The 19884-nt window shown below is 50.2% G+C and overlaps 1 protein-coding gene across 2 annotated transcripts; it reads left to right on the top strand.

Moving 5' to 3' along the window:
* The first annotated feature begins 776 nt into the window (after positions 1-776).
* Positions 777-17287, top strand: Dio1 (iodothyronine deiodinase 1). Of its 2 annotated transcripts, none has more exons than XM_037202782.1 (4): positions 777-1206; positions 10203-10346; positions 13334-13533; positions 15484-15626. In XM_037202782.1, exons 1-4 carry the CDS (start codon positions 870-872, stop codon positions 15538-15540), a joined length of 738 nt encoding a protein of 245 aa, XP_037058677.1. In that variant the 5' UTR covers positions 777-869; the 3' UTR covers positions 15541-15626. The 2 variants fall into 2 exon arrangements, with proteins under 2 accessions (XP_037058677.1, XP_028746166.1); XM_028890333.2 differs by lacking the exon at positions 15484-15626 and adding an exon at positions 16285-17287 and having other exon boundaries at positions 780-1206.
* Positions 17288-19884: the final 2597 nt, after the last annotated feature.

Genomic DNA, 19884 nt, shown 5'->3' with positions numbered 1-19884 from the left:
TGGTGCCAAGATGTACGTGGGTAAAGGTGTTTGCCGCCTAGCCCAGTGACCTGAGGTCAATCCCCAGGACCCACAGAGTAGGCAAGAACTGACTACCAAAGTTCTCTTCTAATCTCTACACTTGTGCTACAGCATTCATGGCCCCTGCCATACACACACACACACACACACACACACACACACACACACACACACACACACATACACATGTATATAAGTGTAATTTAATTTTAAGTGATATACTACTATTGTGCTTGATAGATTGACTGCATTAAATGCATTTTCAACTTTTTGTTTGTTTTGAGACAAGGTTTCTCTATGTATCCCTTGTTGTCCTAATACTTGTACTGTAGACCAGGCTGGCCTCGAACTCACAGAGATCCGCCTGCCTCTGCCTCCTGAGTGCTGGGATTAAAGGCGTGTGCCACCACCGCAGCAAGAGATCTTTAACAGGGTCCCTTTTTTGTTATTTAAAAAATGTATTATTTTCTATTGTACAATATTAATTGTACAAAATAGTGGAATTCATTATGATTTAACAAGGTCCCTTTTAATGTAATCTTTTCAAGTGTTTGTCAAAAAAAAAAAAAAAAAAATCACCCAGAGGGAAACCAAGCATCTCTCAAAAAGTAACAAAGAACCTGGGAAGATATTAACTTAAAGAGACCTCTGTGCCTGTGGTTTGGAATTTTCCATCCAATTGACTGCAAGGCAAACACCTGCTGTCCTATCTGGCACAGTCCTCTTGTCAGGGCTGGCTACTATGCCCTGCACCTTTGTCCAGCTCCGCCCAGTGTTGTCTGGCTGGGGCCTCTCTGTCTGTCCATCTGCCTACATCCGCCTCCGAGTCAGTTCTACCCCTTGCTGAGATGGGGCTGCCCTGGCTAGGGCTATGGCTGAAGCGGCTAGGGATCTTCTTGCAGGTAGCCGTGGAGGTGGCTGTGGGCAAGGTGCTAATGATACTGTTCCCAGAGAGAGTCAAGCAGAACATCCTGGCCATGGGCCAAAAGACCGGGATGGCCAGGAATCCCCGATTCTCCCCCGACAACTGGGTCCCAACCTTCTTCAGCATCCAGTACTTCTGGTTCGTCCTGAAGGTCCGGTGGCAGAGACTCGAGGACCGGGCTGAGTATGGGGGGCTGGCCCCCAACTGCACGGTGGTCTGCCTCTCGGGACAAGAGTGCAACATCTGGGATTTCATTCAAGGTCAGCAGGCTCTTTCGGCTCAGGGGCTTGGAGCAGTGGGGGCAGGTGGGGTGGAGAAGTGGATTGGAAAACACCAAATTTTCTACCATCCCTCGGGCTGCTTCTTGGCCTCCTGCTGAGTAGTGGGATTCTCTGAGGTTTTCTCTCTCAGCTGGCCTCTCTCCAGGGTTCATTTCACAAGCCATCCACTCTGGCTTTACAGCCCCTGGATGTAGGCAGCTCGTCTTTATCTAATGAACTCCTTCGCAGCCTCCAGTCTGACATACAGTGCCACTTCCTGCAAGAAGCCAGCCCTGACTTCCCCAGGTTACCCTTGTTCTAGGCTGACTAGCATCCTAAAATTTGCTTTATCAACATTCAAGGTTTGCAGTTATGCGTGGGTTCCTAAGTTTCACCTGCCACCCTCACTAGCCTATAAATTCCACAGGAGGGGACCCTAGCTGCAACCCACTCTAGTGCTCCATGTCCGATGTGGGCACATGGCAGCAGCTGAAGATCTCTCAGTCCTCCGTCCTCTTCCCCATCCACCATAGGTCTGTTTGGGTTCAGGAAACCCTGGCTGGTCCTCTCTGCTCCTCTCCTCGACAGAACTTTCCACTTGAGATCCTTTTCAGACTCCACTTAACGGCTGCCAGATCACTTTTTCCTAAGATCACCCAGCATAGCCCCTGCAGCGTCACACATCTGCATTCAGAGGAGCCCTGGGCTCGGCCTGGTGTTCACTGTCCTCCCTGGTCAAGCTTGGAATGTTCACCCCATCGCTATTTCCAAGACTCCTTCATGTTGACTCCAATAGACCCATGTGAGGTTTTGCCCACCTGAGCTTGGCTTCCATGTACCTTTGCTTACATAATGGTTTGGAACACTTTGTGCGGCCAGCCACTTTCCCCTCTGCACCAGGACCCAGCTCCCCGCCTCATCCTCTGAGACTCCACCTTAGGTGGCTATATCAAGGGAGATGCTCTCTCCCTGCTGGACCCAGCCTTCCCTCCCCGCCCCTCCCCTCTAAGAACTGCTACTTCCTGCCCAGTTCCTATGGCTCCTGCTCCCCACCAGCTGAGCTTCTGGGTAGAGGGGGTGCGGGGTGGGGTGGGGTGGGGGGGAAGAGCTGTGTCTGACTCAGTTAACCCCCTGGGCTCCAAGACAAGGGGATAACCCAGTGCTTTTCAAAGTATGTTCTTTGGCACCCAATCGCCTCAGAAAAGCTTCACTGCGTAGAGTTCCCCAGGCACACCAGTGTGGAAACCCCCACGTCCCGTGTTAGCTCCTGTGACGCCACGGGACAAGTGGGTCTGTGGCAGGTCCAGAGAGGCTCTGAGGCTTCAAAGCAGATCTGTAAAATAACCCCCACCCCTGTGACACCCCCACACAGTCCTCTCTCCTCAAGGAAAGCCTTTGAGCCGCGGCTGATTCCCAACACCACCCTTTGGGAAATGTTGACCTAACTGTGTCTCCTGTCCTAGAAGGGGAATGGAGAGAACTGAGAGGCTGAGCTGACTGAGTGAGTGAGTGAGTGAGTGGCCAGTCAGACTCAGGATCAGACCTCTTCCTCCCATTTCTCAGGGAGCGGGCCCTGCCCGCCAGACCCTCAGCTAGACATCAGGAGCCCAGGCAAGACCCTGCTCCTAGGCTCAAGGGCTCTATGGCTCCACCGCATAGGAGAACAGAACAAGCGAATTCAATGTTCCTGCGAAATACAGAGCTCAGGGAGGGCCTGACTTCCTGCAAGGCTTGGAAGGCTTCCTGGAGGAAGTGTGTTTAGAAGTAATGGATATGATTTGTGTAGGCTGAGAAGGAGAATGTTCAGTGTAGGAGAGGAAGGGCAAGTCTCTCTCTCCTCATTAATGATTTTAGATTATAGCATGAAAAGGACCTTAATTTCTCCAGCTAACAGCACACGAGCGCTGACAATAAGACATGGGAACAGCAGCTTTTGTGCTGTGTCTACTGTGTACCAGACACTGGAGGACCAGAACAATGTGCTGTGTCCATCAGAAGATAGTTCCCCCGAAGCCACCCTCCCCGGAACTTCTTGTATCAGTTACCTGTCCACTCTTAGTTACCAAGAGTTCAGTTTTCCAGGCATGGAGGCAAAGACCTGTTGCCCCAGCACTAGGGAAGCAGAGGCAGGAGGATTGGAGTTCAGAGCCATCCTGGGCTATATAATGAGAACTGTATCAAAAACTACTGGCTGGGGACATGGCTCCGTGGTGGGGTGCTTGCCTAGCATGCTCAAGGCTGTGGGTTCGATCCTCAGAACAGAAATAAGAACAGATCAGTCACGGTGACGGGAACCCGTAATCTTAGAACTCAGAAAGCAGAGGCAAGAGGATCACAAGTTCAAGGTCACGCTACCTTGAGCGTTGTACCTGAGACCCTGATTAAAATAAAGAAAGTGGGACGTGGTGACCTGGAGAGAGGGCTCAGCAGTTGAGAATGGTTGTCTCTTCCAGAAAGCCTGGGTTTGGTTCCCAGTACCCACGCTGGGCAGTTCAAAACTGCCTGTAGCTCTAGCTCCGTGGGATCCACCTCCCTCTTCTGGTCTCTGCAGACACCTAGACACATGTACACACACACACACACACACACACACACACACACACACTAAATAAATAAATAAATAAATAAATAAATAAATAAACAAACAAACCCTTTTTTAAGAAAAGAAAAAGGAGTGTGCAGTTTGTCCCTGAGCCCTGGGGCTGTATCAGAGAGCAAACAATGTGAGGAGCTGAGATAGACCTCCTAACCTTCATTTAAAAAATGGAGTTGACTTTCAGCACATTGACCCAGTGTGCCCTGAAGTCACTGGCACTGGTGAGTAGACATGAATGTCATTGGCCTCTGCCCCAGCACACCAGAGGGACAGAGAGAATGGGAGAGGAGATGGAGTTCTGGAGAAGAGAAGACGGTTCTAGAGAAGGCACCTGGGCCTGAGTGACTTGGGCAAAGCTACCAGGAGGACACTGGGGAGCTGGCAGCCTAGCAGCCCTGGAACCAGGGCCAGATAAGGACAAGAATCAGGGAACAGAGCAGGAGAGATGGGGGGGGGGGCGGTTGAGTTCCCACGTGTAGAAACTGGGTACAAGGGGAGGCCTCTGAGGTCACCAGGGACCAGAGCTGGAGGGCGTCCTTTCTCCTGCCCGGAGGTACACACATTCCTGACAGGGTTGTGCCTTTCTGGAAGGTTTTCTGAATAGTTATTAATTACAAAGACATCCCATAATACTTCAGAAACCTCCCAGGCCTTTGAAACACTCTGAAGGATGCTTTGGATATGAAAGTTGAACTCATTTTCAAGGCACAGAATGGGAGGCCGGGCGAGTGAGTCCTTACAGATAATGTAATCTAAACAACCCTGTCACAGTTTTAGATGCAAAGGACCAGAGTTGTAAAGAACCCTTTCAGGGTCACACAGCAGTTCTCAGTGGAGTGGGGGCAAGAGCTTGTGCTTCTGGCCTGCTTTTTCCTGTCGAATGGGACCCTGGGGCCTCAGAGAGATTCTTTCCATCTCCAGGCCTCTGCACGGCCCTGAACAAGGACACACACGCACAGTATGTGCACACTCCTGAGCACCACACACATGCACAGAACAAACTTGGATCTGCGGTCTCTCCAAGTGCACAGAGGAGACATCACCTAGTATCGATAAAAGGGGGTTCTCTACGGAGAGAGCCTGGGCCAGAGGCTCGCATGCTGGCCCAGGAGTCACAAACATGAGCCCAGTCCGGCTGCGCTCTGCAACTGGATTCCTATTTATGCAACACAGCAGACCTGACTTGGAGTCCTTACCTGACACCCTCACAGTGTGGACTGTGGCCTGTGGACACTAGCAGGGCACCAGTCATGGGCACCCCTCCTTCTCTCTGCTGCCAGGTCGGCATGGCGCGAAGTGTAGACTTTGCCCTGGCTACTCATCACCATGACGACCACTGTCTGATAAGTAAACAAATGGTCCTGTCCCTTCTGGGGCCTGTTGAATTTTTGCCCATTAAAAGCAAAATTCCAGACGGCTAACATTTTGAGCTGGTCCTGACCTGAAAGCACCTTTCTTATCTGAAGAGTGCCTCTCTAGGGTCATTGCAGTCCAGTGACCAGCTGCTTGTCAGTGACTGGCCTGGCCTGCTAAGCAGGGAGCCTCCCTTGCTAAGGCCTGGGCCTCCCTGTCATGTGGTGAGGAATCATCATGCAATCAACCGTCAGAGACGAGGCCCCACTCTGGGACCTCCCAGGGCCGCCTAGGAAAACAGTCTGCAAGCCGGACAAGGAGGCCTTTGTGTCTGCAGAGAAACCAGTGTGTCCACCCCTCACACTGAAGGCTGAGAATCTGGGGCTGGTTTTATTTATTTATTTATTTATTTATTTATTTATTTATTTATTTATTTATTTATTTTTATTTGTGTGTGTGTACACATGTGCCCATGCACACACCACAGTGTACATGTGGAGGTCAGGGGACAACTCAAAGGAGCAGGTTTTCTCCTTCCACCATGTGGGCTCTGGGAATCAAACCGAGGGGTCAGGCTTGGCAGCAAGCACCCTGAATTCTGAGCCATCTCACTGGCCCCATATTCGGAAATTATAACGACTTGTGTGTCTCCTTTTTCTCGTCCACTAGAACAAGCAAAGTCAAGTGCACAGCTCTGTTACAATGGATGCACAGTAGCCAGGACACAGCCCAGTGGTAGAACTCTTGTTAAACATGTTGGAGGCCTTGGGTTCGATCTCCAGCATTGCCAAAAACTAAGCTGGTTTCAAAAGGGCAGAGCGACCAGAGCCTCTCGGCCGTCCGCCCTCCTGTTCCACACTTCTCAGACGGCCATGGTCTGTCCCTTGGTTACTACTTGATATTTTGTTTGGTTTGGTTTGGTTTTTTTTGTAAGACAAGGTTTCTCTGTAGCTTTGCCTGTCCTGGATCTCCCTCTGTAGCCCAGGCTGGCCTCGAACTCACAGAGATCTGCCTGGCTCTGCCTCCTGAGTGCTGGGATTAAAGGCGTGCGCCACCATCGCCCGGCACTATTTGCTATTTTAACCTATGTGCAAGCTGCTTCAAATCCTGTGCATAACAGGAAGATGTGTAACTGATGACATGAAGCAGGAGCCAGCCGAGGAGCCCTCTGCCACCAGCTAGCAGCATGTCCCTCAGTTCTGCCTGTCCCCGCCTGTGCATTAGCTGAGGCTCCCCTTCTCTGTCCAGCTGTGCCCCCCAACCCGCCCACTCCACACAACAGCCAGCATGCCTCTCAAGTGTGAATCTGATGGCTACATGAAGCTAGGGATTTCTGCAAGCAACAGACTTCACTCTGGTCTCCTTTAAAATTTTCATTACATATTTTAATTCATTTGTATATGTATGTGTGCATATATGTATATGTGTGTGGGCCACAAGTGTTCCACAAGTGTGCCATGATGCATGTGTGGAGGTCAGAGAATAACTTGTGGGCTGGCAAAATGGTTCAGGGGGTAAAAGCATCTGTAGCCAAACCAGACAAACTCAGTTCAATCCTCAGGACCCAGGTGGGAGCAAGAAAGAATAGACTCTTGCAAGTGGTCATCTTCTGACCTCCACACAGGCATCTGTCTACCTACCTACATACACACACACACACCTACATACACACACACACCACACATACACACACATACATACACACATACCACACATACACCTACACACACACCACACATACACACACACCACACATATACACACACACATACCACACATACACATGTGTGTATATATACACATGCACATATCCACACACATCCACACACATACATCCACACACATACCACACACACACCACACACACATACACATAAACCTACACACACACCACACATACACACACATACATCCACACACATACCACACACACACATACACACACACACACCATGCTCATGTGAGTGCCAAGGAACATATAAGAAGGAGCTTGGGCTCCCCAAGACTAAAGGTCTCTGGAGACTTGGGTATGGGGCATCTTTAGCATCAACACTTAGACCAGATCTTGCTGTCACCACAGTTGTCCATCACCATCCCTGAGCATCGCCACCAGGCTGTGAGTTCTTCTATCTCAGTGGCTCCAGAATCAAAGACCGATGGAGATGCTGCCCGACCCCAGCTGCTGGGCAGAGGGCATCATACCTGCTTCTTCTGTCTTCCACATAGCAAAGCCGGGCACTGTCTTGTCAGTCATACACAGAATTCCAAATGAGAAAAGGGACTAAGGAACCAGGCGGGTAAGAATCATAGCATATACCCACCACCCTTGCCTTATAGCTCCAGGGCTGCGGCTAGAATAAAACCCAGTGCCCTTGCTCTGGCCCATTGCGGTCTGTGCCAACTCTGCCCTTGGTGCTCCCCTGCCAGGTTCCAGACAGTGGTATTGCAGGTCCCTAAACAAACTGGGCTCTGTCCCTCCTCGAGGACTTTGTCCATTGACTCGCTTTGCCTGGGATGCCCTTCTTCCTTTCCCCAGGGCTGGGTCATTCCTGTCCTTCACCTTTCCCGTTGAATGGCAGCTCTCCAGAGGCTCTCCCTGCCCCACCTGCCTGCAGGGGGCCATTCCTTTATGATCTCTTTCCTAACACTATCACAGCTTCACAACGCTCACTGACTGTTGACTTGCTTGTGACCAGTCTCCCTGCGAAACAAACCTCACTGTACGTGGAGTCAGATTCCTGATGGCCTCCTTCGGTACTGACGTCTGCCAGTGGCGGCCAGCCTGGCATTCTGTAAATGCTGAATAAATGCTTATAGGTAGAATGTGAAGCGTGCTCGAAATGGGGAGATGAGTGTAAACCCTTCAGGGGCAAGGAGCAGCCTGGGAGATGTGGTTGTTCACATAGGTCATGTCACTGTGCAGGGCCAGCCAGTCTCCAATAGACAAGGGTTCAAGAGGGTTTCAGCGTCAGCCATAGAAACCTCAGGGTACAGAAGTAGGTCCCCAGGGCTCTCCTTAGCCTTGGCTGAGGAGTTAAGAAGACTCCTGCCTAGAGCTGGCTTGACAGGCTTAAGACCAGGGACTCCCACAGGGTCCCACACTCAGAAGGGCCTCACCCTTGGGAGTTAGTATTTTGCAGAAGTTAGAATGAAATTCCTCATGATTTCATCTTTAGGAGGGTGGGGTCGTGAGACAGGGTCTCACGACATGACTGGTCTCAAACTCACAGCCATCACCTGCCTCAGTCTCCTCACTTCCGGGACTACCAGCTTGTACCACTATGTCCCGCCATGTTTTCATCCTTGTAACTACAGTTAGTTGTCAAGCCTTGTGGGATAACGGATGAGCTCGGAGGACCTGAACCCTCAGCCCACACAAGCGCAGCCTTTTTCTGAAGGTCTGAGACACGTCCTCTGAGACTCAGTCTTCTATCACCGGCTGTGCCCTCTGTCTCCCGCAGTGACTGCTGCCACTTTCTGCCCCAGAAGGGGCAAGATCACTGAACAGGAAAGGTGGGATCTAGTGTGGGTACCCCTCCCCAGAGTCACGTGGCAGGGTGCTGTCCCCGTCATGAACTGCCATTGACATTGTGCAATGTGGCACATGACTGGGAGAGACCTGGAGGGAGAGGCTCCTTGTCAGTCAGCCTCTACCCCATGGAGGTCCCCGGAACACCCAGGAATAGAAGAGGCAGTGCCCAGTGTGGAGAAGGCTGGGCAGGCAGGAGGGGGAAGCTTCCGTCTCCGCTTCTGTGCTCCTGGCTGAGAGCGTTTCGGTCTGGAGGAGATGGGAGATCCACGCAAAGCCACGGAGCTGCGCGGTGACTCTGGGGACCTGCTCTCACCCTTTCAGTATCTTTGGGCTTTAGGGGAGTATGGCATTAAACAGCACCTAACTAAAACACCAGGCCAGGTGCTGAGAGACCACAGAAGGCACGAGGAATCTGTTTAGCAAATTTGGCAGCGCCAGCTTCGTTTTTGAAGATTTCATGTTGCAGCAGGGTCCCATCCCTGCTCCCTCTGGGACGCCCTCTGCACTGTGTTACTACTTCAGAGCTCAAGGAGCAGACACCAGTTCCTCGCAATAGCGTACGTCTACTGAGCATCTCATCTGTGCCAGGCACCAGGTTAAGCCCTCATTGGCATTGGTTTACTTAACCTTCATAACGATCCTGTAAAGTATGCGTTCTCTGAAGACTTGTTTTTTTTTTGTTTTTTTACTGTGTATGTGTGTGTGCCTGTGTGTATGTGTGTGCACCACCCGTGTGCCTGGTGCCGCAGAGACCAAAAGAGGGCGCCTCATCCCTGGAACTGGAATTGCTGGTGGTGGTGAACCACCTAATGTGGGTGCTGGGAACAGAACCTGTGCAAGATCAGGAAGTGCTCTAAACGGCCGAGCTACCGTCCCAGCTCACTGCAGACATGCACCATCATGTCCATTGCGCACAAGGAGGAAACTGGGGTACTTTTTATAGAAAGAGCACTGACGTGCAAGTCCAGAAGCCAGTGTCCATTTGAACTTCACTGCTGACCTGCTGTGTGTGGGTGCTGCTGAAGCAAGTCCATAAGCTTCAGATGCTTCCTGAGAATGAGAGAGAACCGCCAGGCATGGTGATGCACTCAGAAGGCTGATCTCTGAGTTCAAGGCCAGCCTGGTCTACATAGTGAGTTCCAGGCTAGCCAGTGCTACATAGTGAGACCTTGTCTCGAAAAAAGGGGGGTAACTACCCACTCTGAATACTAGGAATCACATCTCATAGAGGATGGACATCTGCCTACCTTATAAACTGCAGTCTGAGGGGGAAGGGATTCTTTTATTATTGTAATTACCATCTAGCATCTACAGTGGTCATCGAAACCCCTAACGAAACCTCTGGTCTCGGGGGCAAAAGCCAGCCTCAGCCCCCACTGGCCATGCTGTCTAGGCTTGGGCTCTACGCTGTGCCCAGGATGCACCCCACAGGGACAGAAGGAACAGATCTGAATGCAGCAGGGAATACGTTACAGGCAAAAGGAAACGTAGCTCCTGATGGTCCCTTTGCTGCAGGCAAAAGGCCGCTGGTGCTGAATTTTGGCAGCTGCACCTGACCTTCGTTTCTTCTGAAATTTGACCAATTCAAGAGACTCGTAGACGACTTTGCCTCCACGGCAGACTTCCTCATCATCTACATCGAAGAAGCTCATGCGACAGGTACGAGAAGACTCTCTGCCTCTACTCTTCCCACCCCCTTCTTTCAACCACCCCCCAAGCCCATCTTATAGTGGGGATGGGGGGGGGGGGAGACGAGGAGGGAGGGCCAGGGCAGCCCCGCACTGGCTTTGCCTCTGCCTCTCTCTCCCTGATCTGCTGCAGCCAGGGCACGCAGAGCAGAAGTCTGAAGAGGAACACAGATAAGCGGAGGTTCTAGGGAGGGCAGCTGGTCTGAGCACATTTTCAAGGCATTGAGATGTGAGGTGTCACAAATGAAAATGGCTGCCCTATAGCTATATTCAGATATATCCTAAGATCAAAGAGACATTATGGCCTATCTGGATCGTAGCTCACCAAACTTTGGCGAGCCCCCACGCTCCTGGGGGCCTTGCTGAAGCAGATGCCTTCACAGAACTGGGTTGAGTTCTAAGTGATGGTTCTGTCACTGGTGTGAGGACCACACTCAGAGGAACACTGCTATAGGACAGCTCTTACTCAAGGAAGCTTCTGTTCTCATTCACATTTGGGGGACAACTTAAAATGTCGTGGGGTAATAAGTGCATGGGGACAAGCCTACGCTTCCCTGTAGTTTTATGTATATTCAAAATTTTCCATTATATATATAGTGCAGGCAATATATATATTATATATATATAATGGCAAGGCAAGATAATATATTTCCATTATACTATATATATATAACATTTTCCAATATATATATATTAGGAACAGCTTGGACAGCAGGAGCTCAAGCGCAAGGCACAGTGAATCTCTTTGTGAGAGGTAGGCCCTGGGCAGTCCACTGAGATCTATAATCTCCCTAGCTGAGAAGAGACAGGGCATTAGGGCATTGACAGTCTCCAAGATGGCAGCTGCAGCTTAGCCAGAGCTGATTAGGTCCTAGGGTGGCACTTCTCAAGCTTCCATAAGGTTACTGGAGATCCTATTGGGACCACACCACCCCAGTGTGGTCAGGTAGAGCCGGGGCAGCTGGCCCAGGGACCACACTCGGAGGAGCTGAGTCCTAGAGGGCCCGCATGCGTTTCCAAAAGAACAAGTTGCTAGCTGTCGTAGGGGCGGGATCACCCCCAGCACCAACTCCTGGTTCTCACGCCTGCTGCACTTTTCCTGAAGTCAGGCCCAGCAAGTCTCACCCTTTCCAGAACCCAGACCTGTCCACCTGAGCCACTGGGGAAAAGCTCCCTGGCGCTGTCCTGACGATGTCACCTCTGTGTCTTGCTCCCCACCCGCAGACAGTTCTTCCTCCCCACCTCCTGCTCTGACATGCTTGCTTTTGTGAGACAGACAGAACTGGACATGAACTTCAGAAAGAAAGTGTGCAGAGCCAGAGTCCACCAATCCTAGGGGCTCAGGAGTCTGTAGCCAAAGTCTGGGTGTAGTTCCTGCTCTAACATATGCCGGTCATATAACCTCAGTCAACTCAGACTTGTTTCTCTGCCTCAGAGTAGAGCAACAGCCGCTGCCTTGCAGAATCACTCAGCCATACTCAGCCAGCACTGAGTCTCTGCTCAAGCTCATGCTGGACCCAGCAAGAGTGAATGAAACAAGACACACACACAGCTCCTCCTTCCTGTAGGCGCTCACGTGTAGAGCCGAAAGGCACTAAGAAGCCCGGGATCGGGCTGGAGGGTGACGGGCCCATCAAAAGATCTAGGCAGGAGAGTGACGAGGGCAGATTTGTGTTGGGGATATTATTTTAAGATACATTACTTTTGTTTACATTGCATTTGTTTAACTCGGTGAAGCTGTGTTACTGTGCCTGTATGGTCTAGAGACCTGATGGTCTAATAAAGAGCTGAACGGCCAATGGCAAGGCAAGAAAAAGGATAGGTGGGGCTGGCAGGCAGAGAGGATATATAGAAGGAGGAATATGGGGAAAAAAGAAGGAATGAGAGAGAAAGAAGGACTTTAGGGGCCAGCCACTCAGCCACCCAGCCACACAGCCAGACACGGGGTAAGAAGAAAAGAAAAGGTATACAGGAACAGAGAAAGAGAAAAGGCTCTGAGGCCAAAGATAGCCAGGATACGTTAAGTAAAGCTGGTTAGCAACAAGCCAAGCTAAGGCTGGACATTTATAATTAAGAATAAGCCTCCATGTGAGATTTATTTGGAACCCGGGTGGAGGGTAGAAAACAACCGCCAACAGGTTTGTATGTTGGAAAGAACACCATGGTGAGAAATAGTGAGGGGAGGGAGGTTGTCTAGTTTCCACAGTAGAAGTGTTGTTGTTATTGTTGATGGTGGTGGTGGCAGTGGTGGTCTTTCAAGACAGGGTTTCTCTGTGTAGCCCTGGCTGTCCTGGAACTCACTCTGTAGTTCAGGCTGACCTGGAACTCACAGAGATCCGCCTGCCTCTGCCTCCCGAGTGCTGGGACTAAAGGCGAGCGCCACCGCTGCTCAGTTACTCCAAGTAGAAGTCCTTAAACTGTCTTGTACGTTAGAATCACGGAGAAGGCTGTGAAAACACACAGTTCAGAGCCCGTTCCTCTATGGCCTAGAGCAGGGCTGGGAATTCCAGTGGGAAGTGGAGACACACACACACACACACACACACACACACACACACACCTGGACAACCACTGCTCTGACCTTTGCCCCTACATGCAGCTCAGGCACCAGCAACCTTGACATCCTGGGCGCGGGCTACACTCCCCCTGGCCCCTAGACAGACTCTTCCTCTAGCACAGCCCCCAGTGGCTCAAATGTAGGCTAATGATCACTAACACTTTGTCCAACTATGTCTCATTGAAGTCCCGAGGCCTGCCCTGCCAGTCAGTCAGTATCCCAGGTAGCACTTGAATTCTGGTGACCCCTGTGTGGCCTTGCTTTTCGCCTCTGACAGGAGACTTGGCCAATTTCTAATGGGGCGCTGCTCTGTGGAGCTTTCTGTTAAAAGTGGGTGGGACTTAGACCGTGGGAACTGCATGTCGCATCCACGGGGCTGCAGCCGACCCTTCCTCCTGCAGATGGCTGGGCTTTTAAGAACAACGTGGACATCAGTCAGCACCGGAACCTCCAGGACCGCCTGCGGGCCGCACACCGGCTGCTGGACAGGCGTCCCCAGTGCCCTGTGGTGGTGGACACGATGCAGAACCAGAGCAGCCAACTCTACGCAGCTCTACCCGAGAGGCTCTATGTCATCCAGGAGGGCAGGATCTGCTACAAGGTGGTGGCCTGGGATCAGAGGTCTGGGAAAGGGCATGGAGTTGGTGTCACGGGGGCAGAAGAGGATGTCAGCCCAGGGAGAGCTGTACTCCATTACTTCTCACCATGTGACCTGGGCAAAGTCCTTTCACCTCAAAACCTTCCGGTTTTCTCTTCTGCAAAATGCGATTGGTCTCCACCCGGTGCAGAGTGAAGCGTGCCCACGCACACGCCAGCATTTGACTAGGGCCGCAACCTCCTGGCTGCCTCGGCATCCAGAGTTTGGCCTAGTCCTTATCTCTTCTTGCTTACCTTTTATTGCTTGTTTGTTTTTTGAGACAAGGTCTCTCTACCTAGCTTCAGCTGTCCTGGAATTCACTCTATAGACCAGGCTGGCCTTGAACTCACAGAAATCCACCTGTCTCTGCCTCCCGAGTGCTGGGATCAAAGGCATGTACCACCATGCCCAGCCTGTATTTTTAATTTTTTTAATTACATTTTTTTATTGATCTCACATGTGTGAAGGAGGGCACATGCATGTCGCTGTGAGTGTGGGGGTCAGAGTGTAACCTGGGGGGTCAGTTTCCCTTTTCACCGGGTGAGTCTTGACAATCAAACTCGGGTCCTCCGGCTTGGCAACAGGCACATTTACCCACTGAGCCATCTCAGTGGCCCTTGGCCTTAAGCTGAGTGGGAAAATGTTTCCATTTTCTACATGATGCTCAGAGAAGGGACAGCTTGCCCAAGGTCCCCAGGCAAGCAGAAGAGGAAGGCTCTGGAGCTGTCACTGCTAAGAAGGACCGGGTGATCAGAAGCCAGAAACAAGGCAGGAAAATGACTTGGAAACCGAGTCAGGCCAGCCTCATAGCAAACATTTACCCCTCAAGGTTTCTGCCTGGTTAGGGTAAAGAGGGTAATCATAGCCATGACCCATCAGACACCATTAGCCTACCCAGAGGGTAGACGCTAAATTGTGTAGTTCTGAAGGGATTTCAAACCTTGAGAACAGACCATGGATGCCTAGCCACACAGATGACAAGCTGGCTCTATGGCCTGCCGGTAAAACAAAGAATAACCTACAGATGGAGCCCCAGGGGGCAAGAGTCACAGTAGAAGACCCATCTTCCCTTCTCCCTGAGACCTCATCTTTTGATGGCACTATTGAGGCAAGCTGGGCACTGAGTCCCTATCCTGGGTTAGGCCCTGTGCAGGTACAAGAAATAGAGAACGTACTTAAAATGACCCCTGACTTATGTCAAAGGTATCCGTAGTCTGGAGGCTAAGAAAGATACAAAGAAGAGCGGTGGAGACGGAAAGATGGATCAGCCATTAAAGAGCTTGCCACACAGGCACAGGGACCTGAATTTGGTACCCAGAACCCAGGTGGAAAAGCTGAGCCCAGGGACATGCCCTTGGAATTCCAGTGCTAGGGACTGGAAACAGATGGGAAGTGCCCTGGGTTGACATCTCTTACAAAGGCGTCATTACTGGGATGGGGCGGCAGTGGTGAATGCCTTCAGTCCCAGCACACAGATATCGTTACTGATGCCAAGATTGCAGACAGGCAGATCTCTGGGGCTCTGGGGCCGGAAATCTAACCTAATTGGTAATCCCCAGACCAGAGAGAGACCCTGTCTCAAAAAACAAGGTTACAGCTGGAGAGATGGCTCAGCAGTTAAAAGCTTGTTCTGCTCTTCCAGGGGACCTGAGTTCAGTTCCCAGCTTCCAGGTCGGGCAGCTCACAACCACCTGTAACTCCAGCTTCAGGGGTTCTCATACCTCCTTTTGGACCCCATGAGTACTTGCTCCATATAGAGAATAGGAAAAGAGAGGTGGGGGAGGGGGTAAGGTTGAGCCAAGTGCTGGACAATTCCAGAGCAGGGGTCAGGGAAGCTTTTCTGTTGAGGAGTCAGAGTCAATATTTTACTTTATGAGCCAAGTCTCTGAATCCCCAACAATTCGATTCTGTCAGAACACCGGAGCTGTGGAGGACACCATGCAAATGAAAGAGCAGGGGTGTCAGAACTGATCTGGCTCTCAGACTTCAGGTTTCCGGCTTCTGGGGGAAGGACAGGCTTTTCTGAGGATCTGGCCGGCTTGTGCCTTGAGCTGCGAGGACTCAGGCAAGCCATTGTGAGGAGAGAAGTTGGTTGAGAATATCGGAAGCAGGTGGGTAAGGAGTGAGGCACATTAGGGCAAGGCATGAGGAGGAAGGGAATTAATCATTTAGATGACCAGGATCTGGTTCTGGACCAGGGAATTTCATCTTCCCCTGAAGGCCAAGAAGAGCCACAGGAAGGTTTTGAACAGGTGAGGCATGATCTGATCAGATCTGCACTTTAGAAAATTCACTGGAGTCTGTGGAGAGAGGACAAAGGGAACAGGGACCGAGCACAGAAAGTACTGTAGTTTCCCAAATTGGGATGAAGAGGCCTGAGCAAGGACAGCGGGTCTGGAGAGCCAGAGGCACTCTGTAGAATGGAAAGAATCAGTGTCAAGGCTGAGGTTGCAAGAACTTATGGTTTGGTCCCCTTCTCCTAAACCTCTGTCATTTTGCCTCTGGCCCCCCTCCTAACTCCCTGCCCACTCTTCATGTGAAACGTTGGTGCCACTCTCCACAATTTCCCTGAGTGGCCTGACCTACCTCAAGGCTGCATCTGCCTGCATTGACAATTCCCATGTAGATATCATTAGCCCAGATCTCTCGGACAAGCCCCAGCCGTGACATGCGATGTAGGGTGGGACCAATGACATCTGACTCATCTCTCTGCAGGGTAAACCTGGCCCTTGGAACTACAATCCAGATGAAGTCCGCGCTGTCCTGGAAAAGCTTTGCCCTTCACCTGGACACATGGCTCAGCTCTAGAGAACCAACCGGAGGGCTCCCCAAGCTTGGTGCTCCCTCACCCCAGTCCAGATGTCTTTTATCTTTGACCTGTGTTCCCAGCTGAATTACCAGCTCAGATTTTTCTGATCTACACAAATAAATCCCAGGGAGGCAATGCAGGTCACGCACCCAGCACAAACTGTTACAACCAGAAAATAAAGCAATACTGAGCTGTTAGCAAAGGTGAATGGGCAGCTCCACACTGCTCCCACAGCAGAGACCAACCCAGTATGTAACATCTCCTGCGGGGCGGGCACTCAAGCCCCCTGGGAAGACTTCTGAAGTGTAGTGGCTCTCCTGATGATGTCAAGAGCTGTGGTACGGCATCCTTTGCATTCAGTCAATCCAGCTGACCAAATTTGCCACTCATGGAATCAGTCATTTAAAATGCTGAACAGTTTTTTTTTTTTTTTTTGAGTACCAAGCACAGAACGCATTTCTACTTGTTAATGAGAGATGAGGAATTGAAGGCAGAGAAAGTGGGAACCAAAGACCACTTTTCTAGCCAAAAGATTGAAATCAGTTGGTATTGTTAGTGATAGGTGTTTCCATAGCAACACATATCTAATTCTACTTCTCTGGTTCTCTGGTGCTGACCTAAAAGCTTTATAACTTTGACCAAACTGAATCACAGGCACCAGCAAAAGCTGCCATTCAAGCCCTGGTGAAACTCTGTTCCACTGACTCACATGTCTCTTATTGGTCCTTTGTGTGAGATGATGTCGGACTGATGGGCAACCATCGGTCCATCTGTTGTGACTGCTTCTTTTCATATTTGCTTATGATGGTCACAGCGTAAAGTGCACACCGCTGTGACTTGATTTTTTTAAAAATGTCAATAGAGGCAACAAGATAACAATTAAAATCTGTCAGTCTATTTCGAGTGGCATCAGTGTGGTCTGTACATCTTTTTTTTCTGACTTGTGTTGGCCTGATCTATCGTTTATGATCGCCCACATGTGATTTCATCAGCTACAATATCATTTGCTGGAGGACCCCATTCTGGAAGAAGAATGCTCACATGTGGCACATGTCAAATGTGTGTATTGTCTTGTGAAGTGTTACTGAAGGGACATAACTGTTCACAATGAACTCCCTTCAAAGGCGATGAGAGAATGCACACAGGAAACATGATAGCATACAAACAGCTTCTCTTTGACTCTGCCTTGGGGGCTACACTTTAACTTTTGGTGTGCGCCACCATCGCCTGGCCCACTTTAAACATTTTAATGTGGCATTGATTTATTCGTTTAGGTGAGACAGGGTCTAGTTATATAGTCCTGATTGTGAACTCACAATCCTCAGACTCCAAGTAGGGATTCAAGGTATGTATAACTGTGTCAAACCATTTTATTCTTACATGTACTTGGTTTATTTCATTTCACCGAGACAGTGTCTCCTGTATCTCACACTGGCCTCAAACTCTAAAGTAGCCACAGCTATCCCCAAACTGACCCTTCTGCCTCCACCTCCCATGTACTGGGAATGAAGGCATGTGCCACTATGCTTGGCTGCTTTCCTTTCAGAAAGAAATTCGGTCTGCTGTGGTGCTGCACACCTTTAATCTCAGCAGCCAGGAGGCAGAGGCAGGTGGATCTCCATGTCTCGTGTTAAAATTCTCTTCAGATCTCCAACTCCTTTCAGCTTTGTTGACCGCAGCACACTTCTCTCTCTTGGGCTGGTTCCACTCCGTTAGCAGCTTCCTCAGCAAGTGTCACACAAATTTGACCTCTCTAACATCTTGAGGTCTACAAGGCAATTCAGGCTTCAACTTTACAGTTTCATGTAATGGTCTCTCTAGGCCTCCGTTCAGGTACAACCCTGACACATGACACATGCCTGACTTAGCATCTTTCCTTAGTCGTGGAGGGAGGGTCCATAATGCTTTTCTTCTATCCTTGACTCTAAAGCTAGAACCACGTGGTCGAGCTGCCAAGATCTGCTGCTTACTGGGGCTGGAACATGGCTCCCTCATTCAGTGATATCTTCACCAATTTTCTGTTTTCAGTGGTTTCCTTCACTGCCTAAGCTTGGCTGCCTGCCCTTCCTGACACTGGATCTGCAGACCAGGCTGGCCTCAAACTCAGAGATTGGCCTGCCTCTGCCTCTCAAATGCTGGGATTAAAGGCGTGCGCCACCACACCCAGCTCTAAGCTTTTCTTTAATTCCTTTTCACAAGTGGAAAACCTAGCTGGTCTGGATCTTACCCTGAGGTCACCACTCCCTTTATTCCATTTCTTAATCTGTTTATCTCCTTGATCACAGGATTTAGCTCCATTCTGCTTTCTGATGCTCCTTTCCTCCTCCTCAGCTTGCTCCTTTTCATTACAAATCTTTATAAACATGAACACTAGTAACCACAAGACAGAGTCTATACTAGGTTGTTTTGAGATTTCCTTAATTAACTAATCCAGATCTCTTCATTTTAGCCTCAGGCAGATTCTTCGGACAAGGGCAAAAAGCAGCCATTTTCTTCACCAAAATATCACAAGAATGATTTCTAGACAACATAGTAAAATTCTTCTCCTCTGAAACCTCTTGAGCCAGCCCCCCACAGTTCAAATCTCTCTTAGCCCCGCTGTCTTCCATGCTCCTACGAGTATGGCCCATTAAGCAGTGCTTAGAACATTCTACTGCTTTCCTAACCCAAAGTACCGAGGTTCAAATTCCTCCAAACGAAAACATGGTCAGGCAAATCACAGCAATACCCCAGTCCCTGGACCAACTTCTATATCTGTTAGGGTTTCTATTGCTGTGAAGAGACATCATGACCATGGCAACTGTTTACAAAGGAGAACATTTAATTGGGGTGGCAGTTTAGTTTCAGAGGTTTATCATGGCAGGAAGCATGGTGGCATGCAGGTAGACATGGTGCTGGCTACATCTTGGTATGTAGGCAACAGGAAGTGGACTGTCTCACTGGGTGTAGCCTGAGCAAAGGAGACCTCAAAGCCTAAACCCACAGTGACATACTTCCTTCAACAAGACCACACCTCCTTCAATAAGGCCACACCTCCTAGTAGTGTCGCTCCCTTTGGGGGCCATTTTCTTCCAAACCACCACATCCCCCAAAGGATATTATTATCCCCATTTGTGGATGAGGGAGTCAGGGCTCAGAGTAGTGTAAGTTCTCTGAGCTAATAAACAGCACACTGAGATGTGGACTGGCTGAAGGCAGAGCCCCGTATCTGTTCTATGTGACCTTGGTTAAGCCACCTCAGTATCCTGAATAGTAACATAGGACCTCAGCAGTGCCTCTCCAGAGGATTTATGAGCAAAACCTCAGAATCATGCCTGGCTCAGGGAAAGTGCCATGGAGTGTAGAGGTTGTCATGATGTCCTGCTATTACACAACGGCCTCCTTGAGCTCTCCTTTTTTCAGAGTGAGGGTGTGGGAAAGGACAGTACGGTCACAGAATAAAACTTCTCTGCACTGCCAAAGCAACTGGCTGACGCAGGCGTGAGTCTGTGGGGTGACAGTGAGAA

The sequence above is a fragment of the Peromyscus leucopus genome, chromosome 2, assembly GCF_004664715.2.
Source record: "Peromyscus leucopus breed LL Stock chromosome 2, UCI_PerLeu_2.1, whole genome shotgun sequence".
Taxonomy (NCBI): domain Eukaryota; kingdom Metazoa; phylum Chordata; class Mammalia; order Rodentia; family Cricetidae; genus Peromyscus; species Peromyscus leucopus.
The sequence above is the reverse complement of the archived record's forward strand: the minus strand, read 5'-3'. Positions and strand labels throughout refer to the sequence as shown.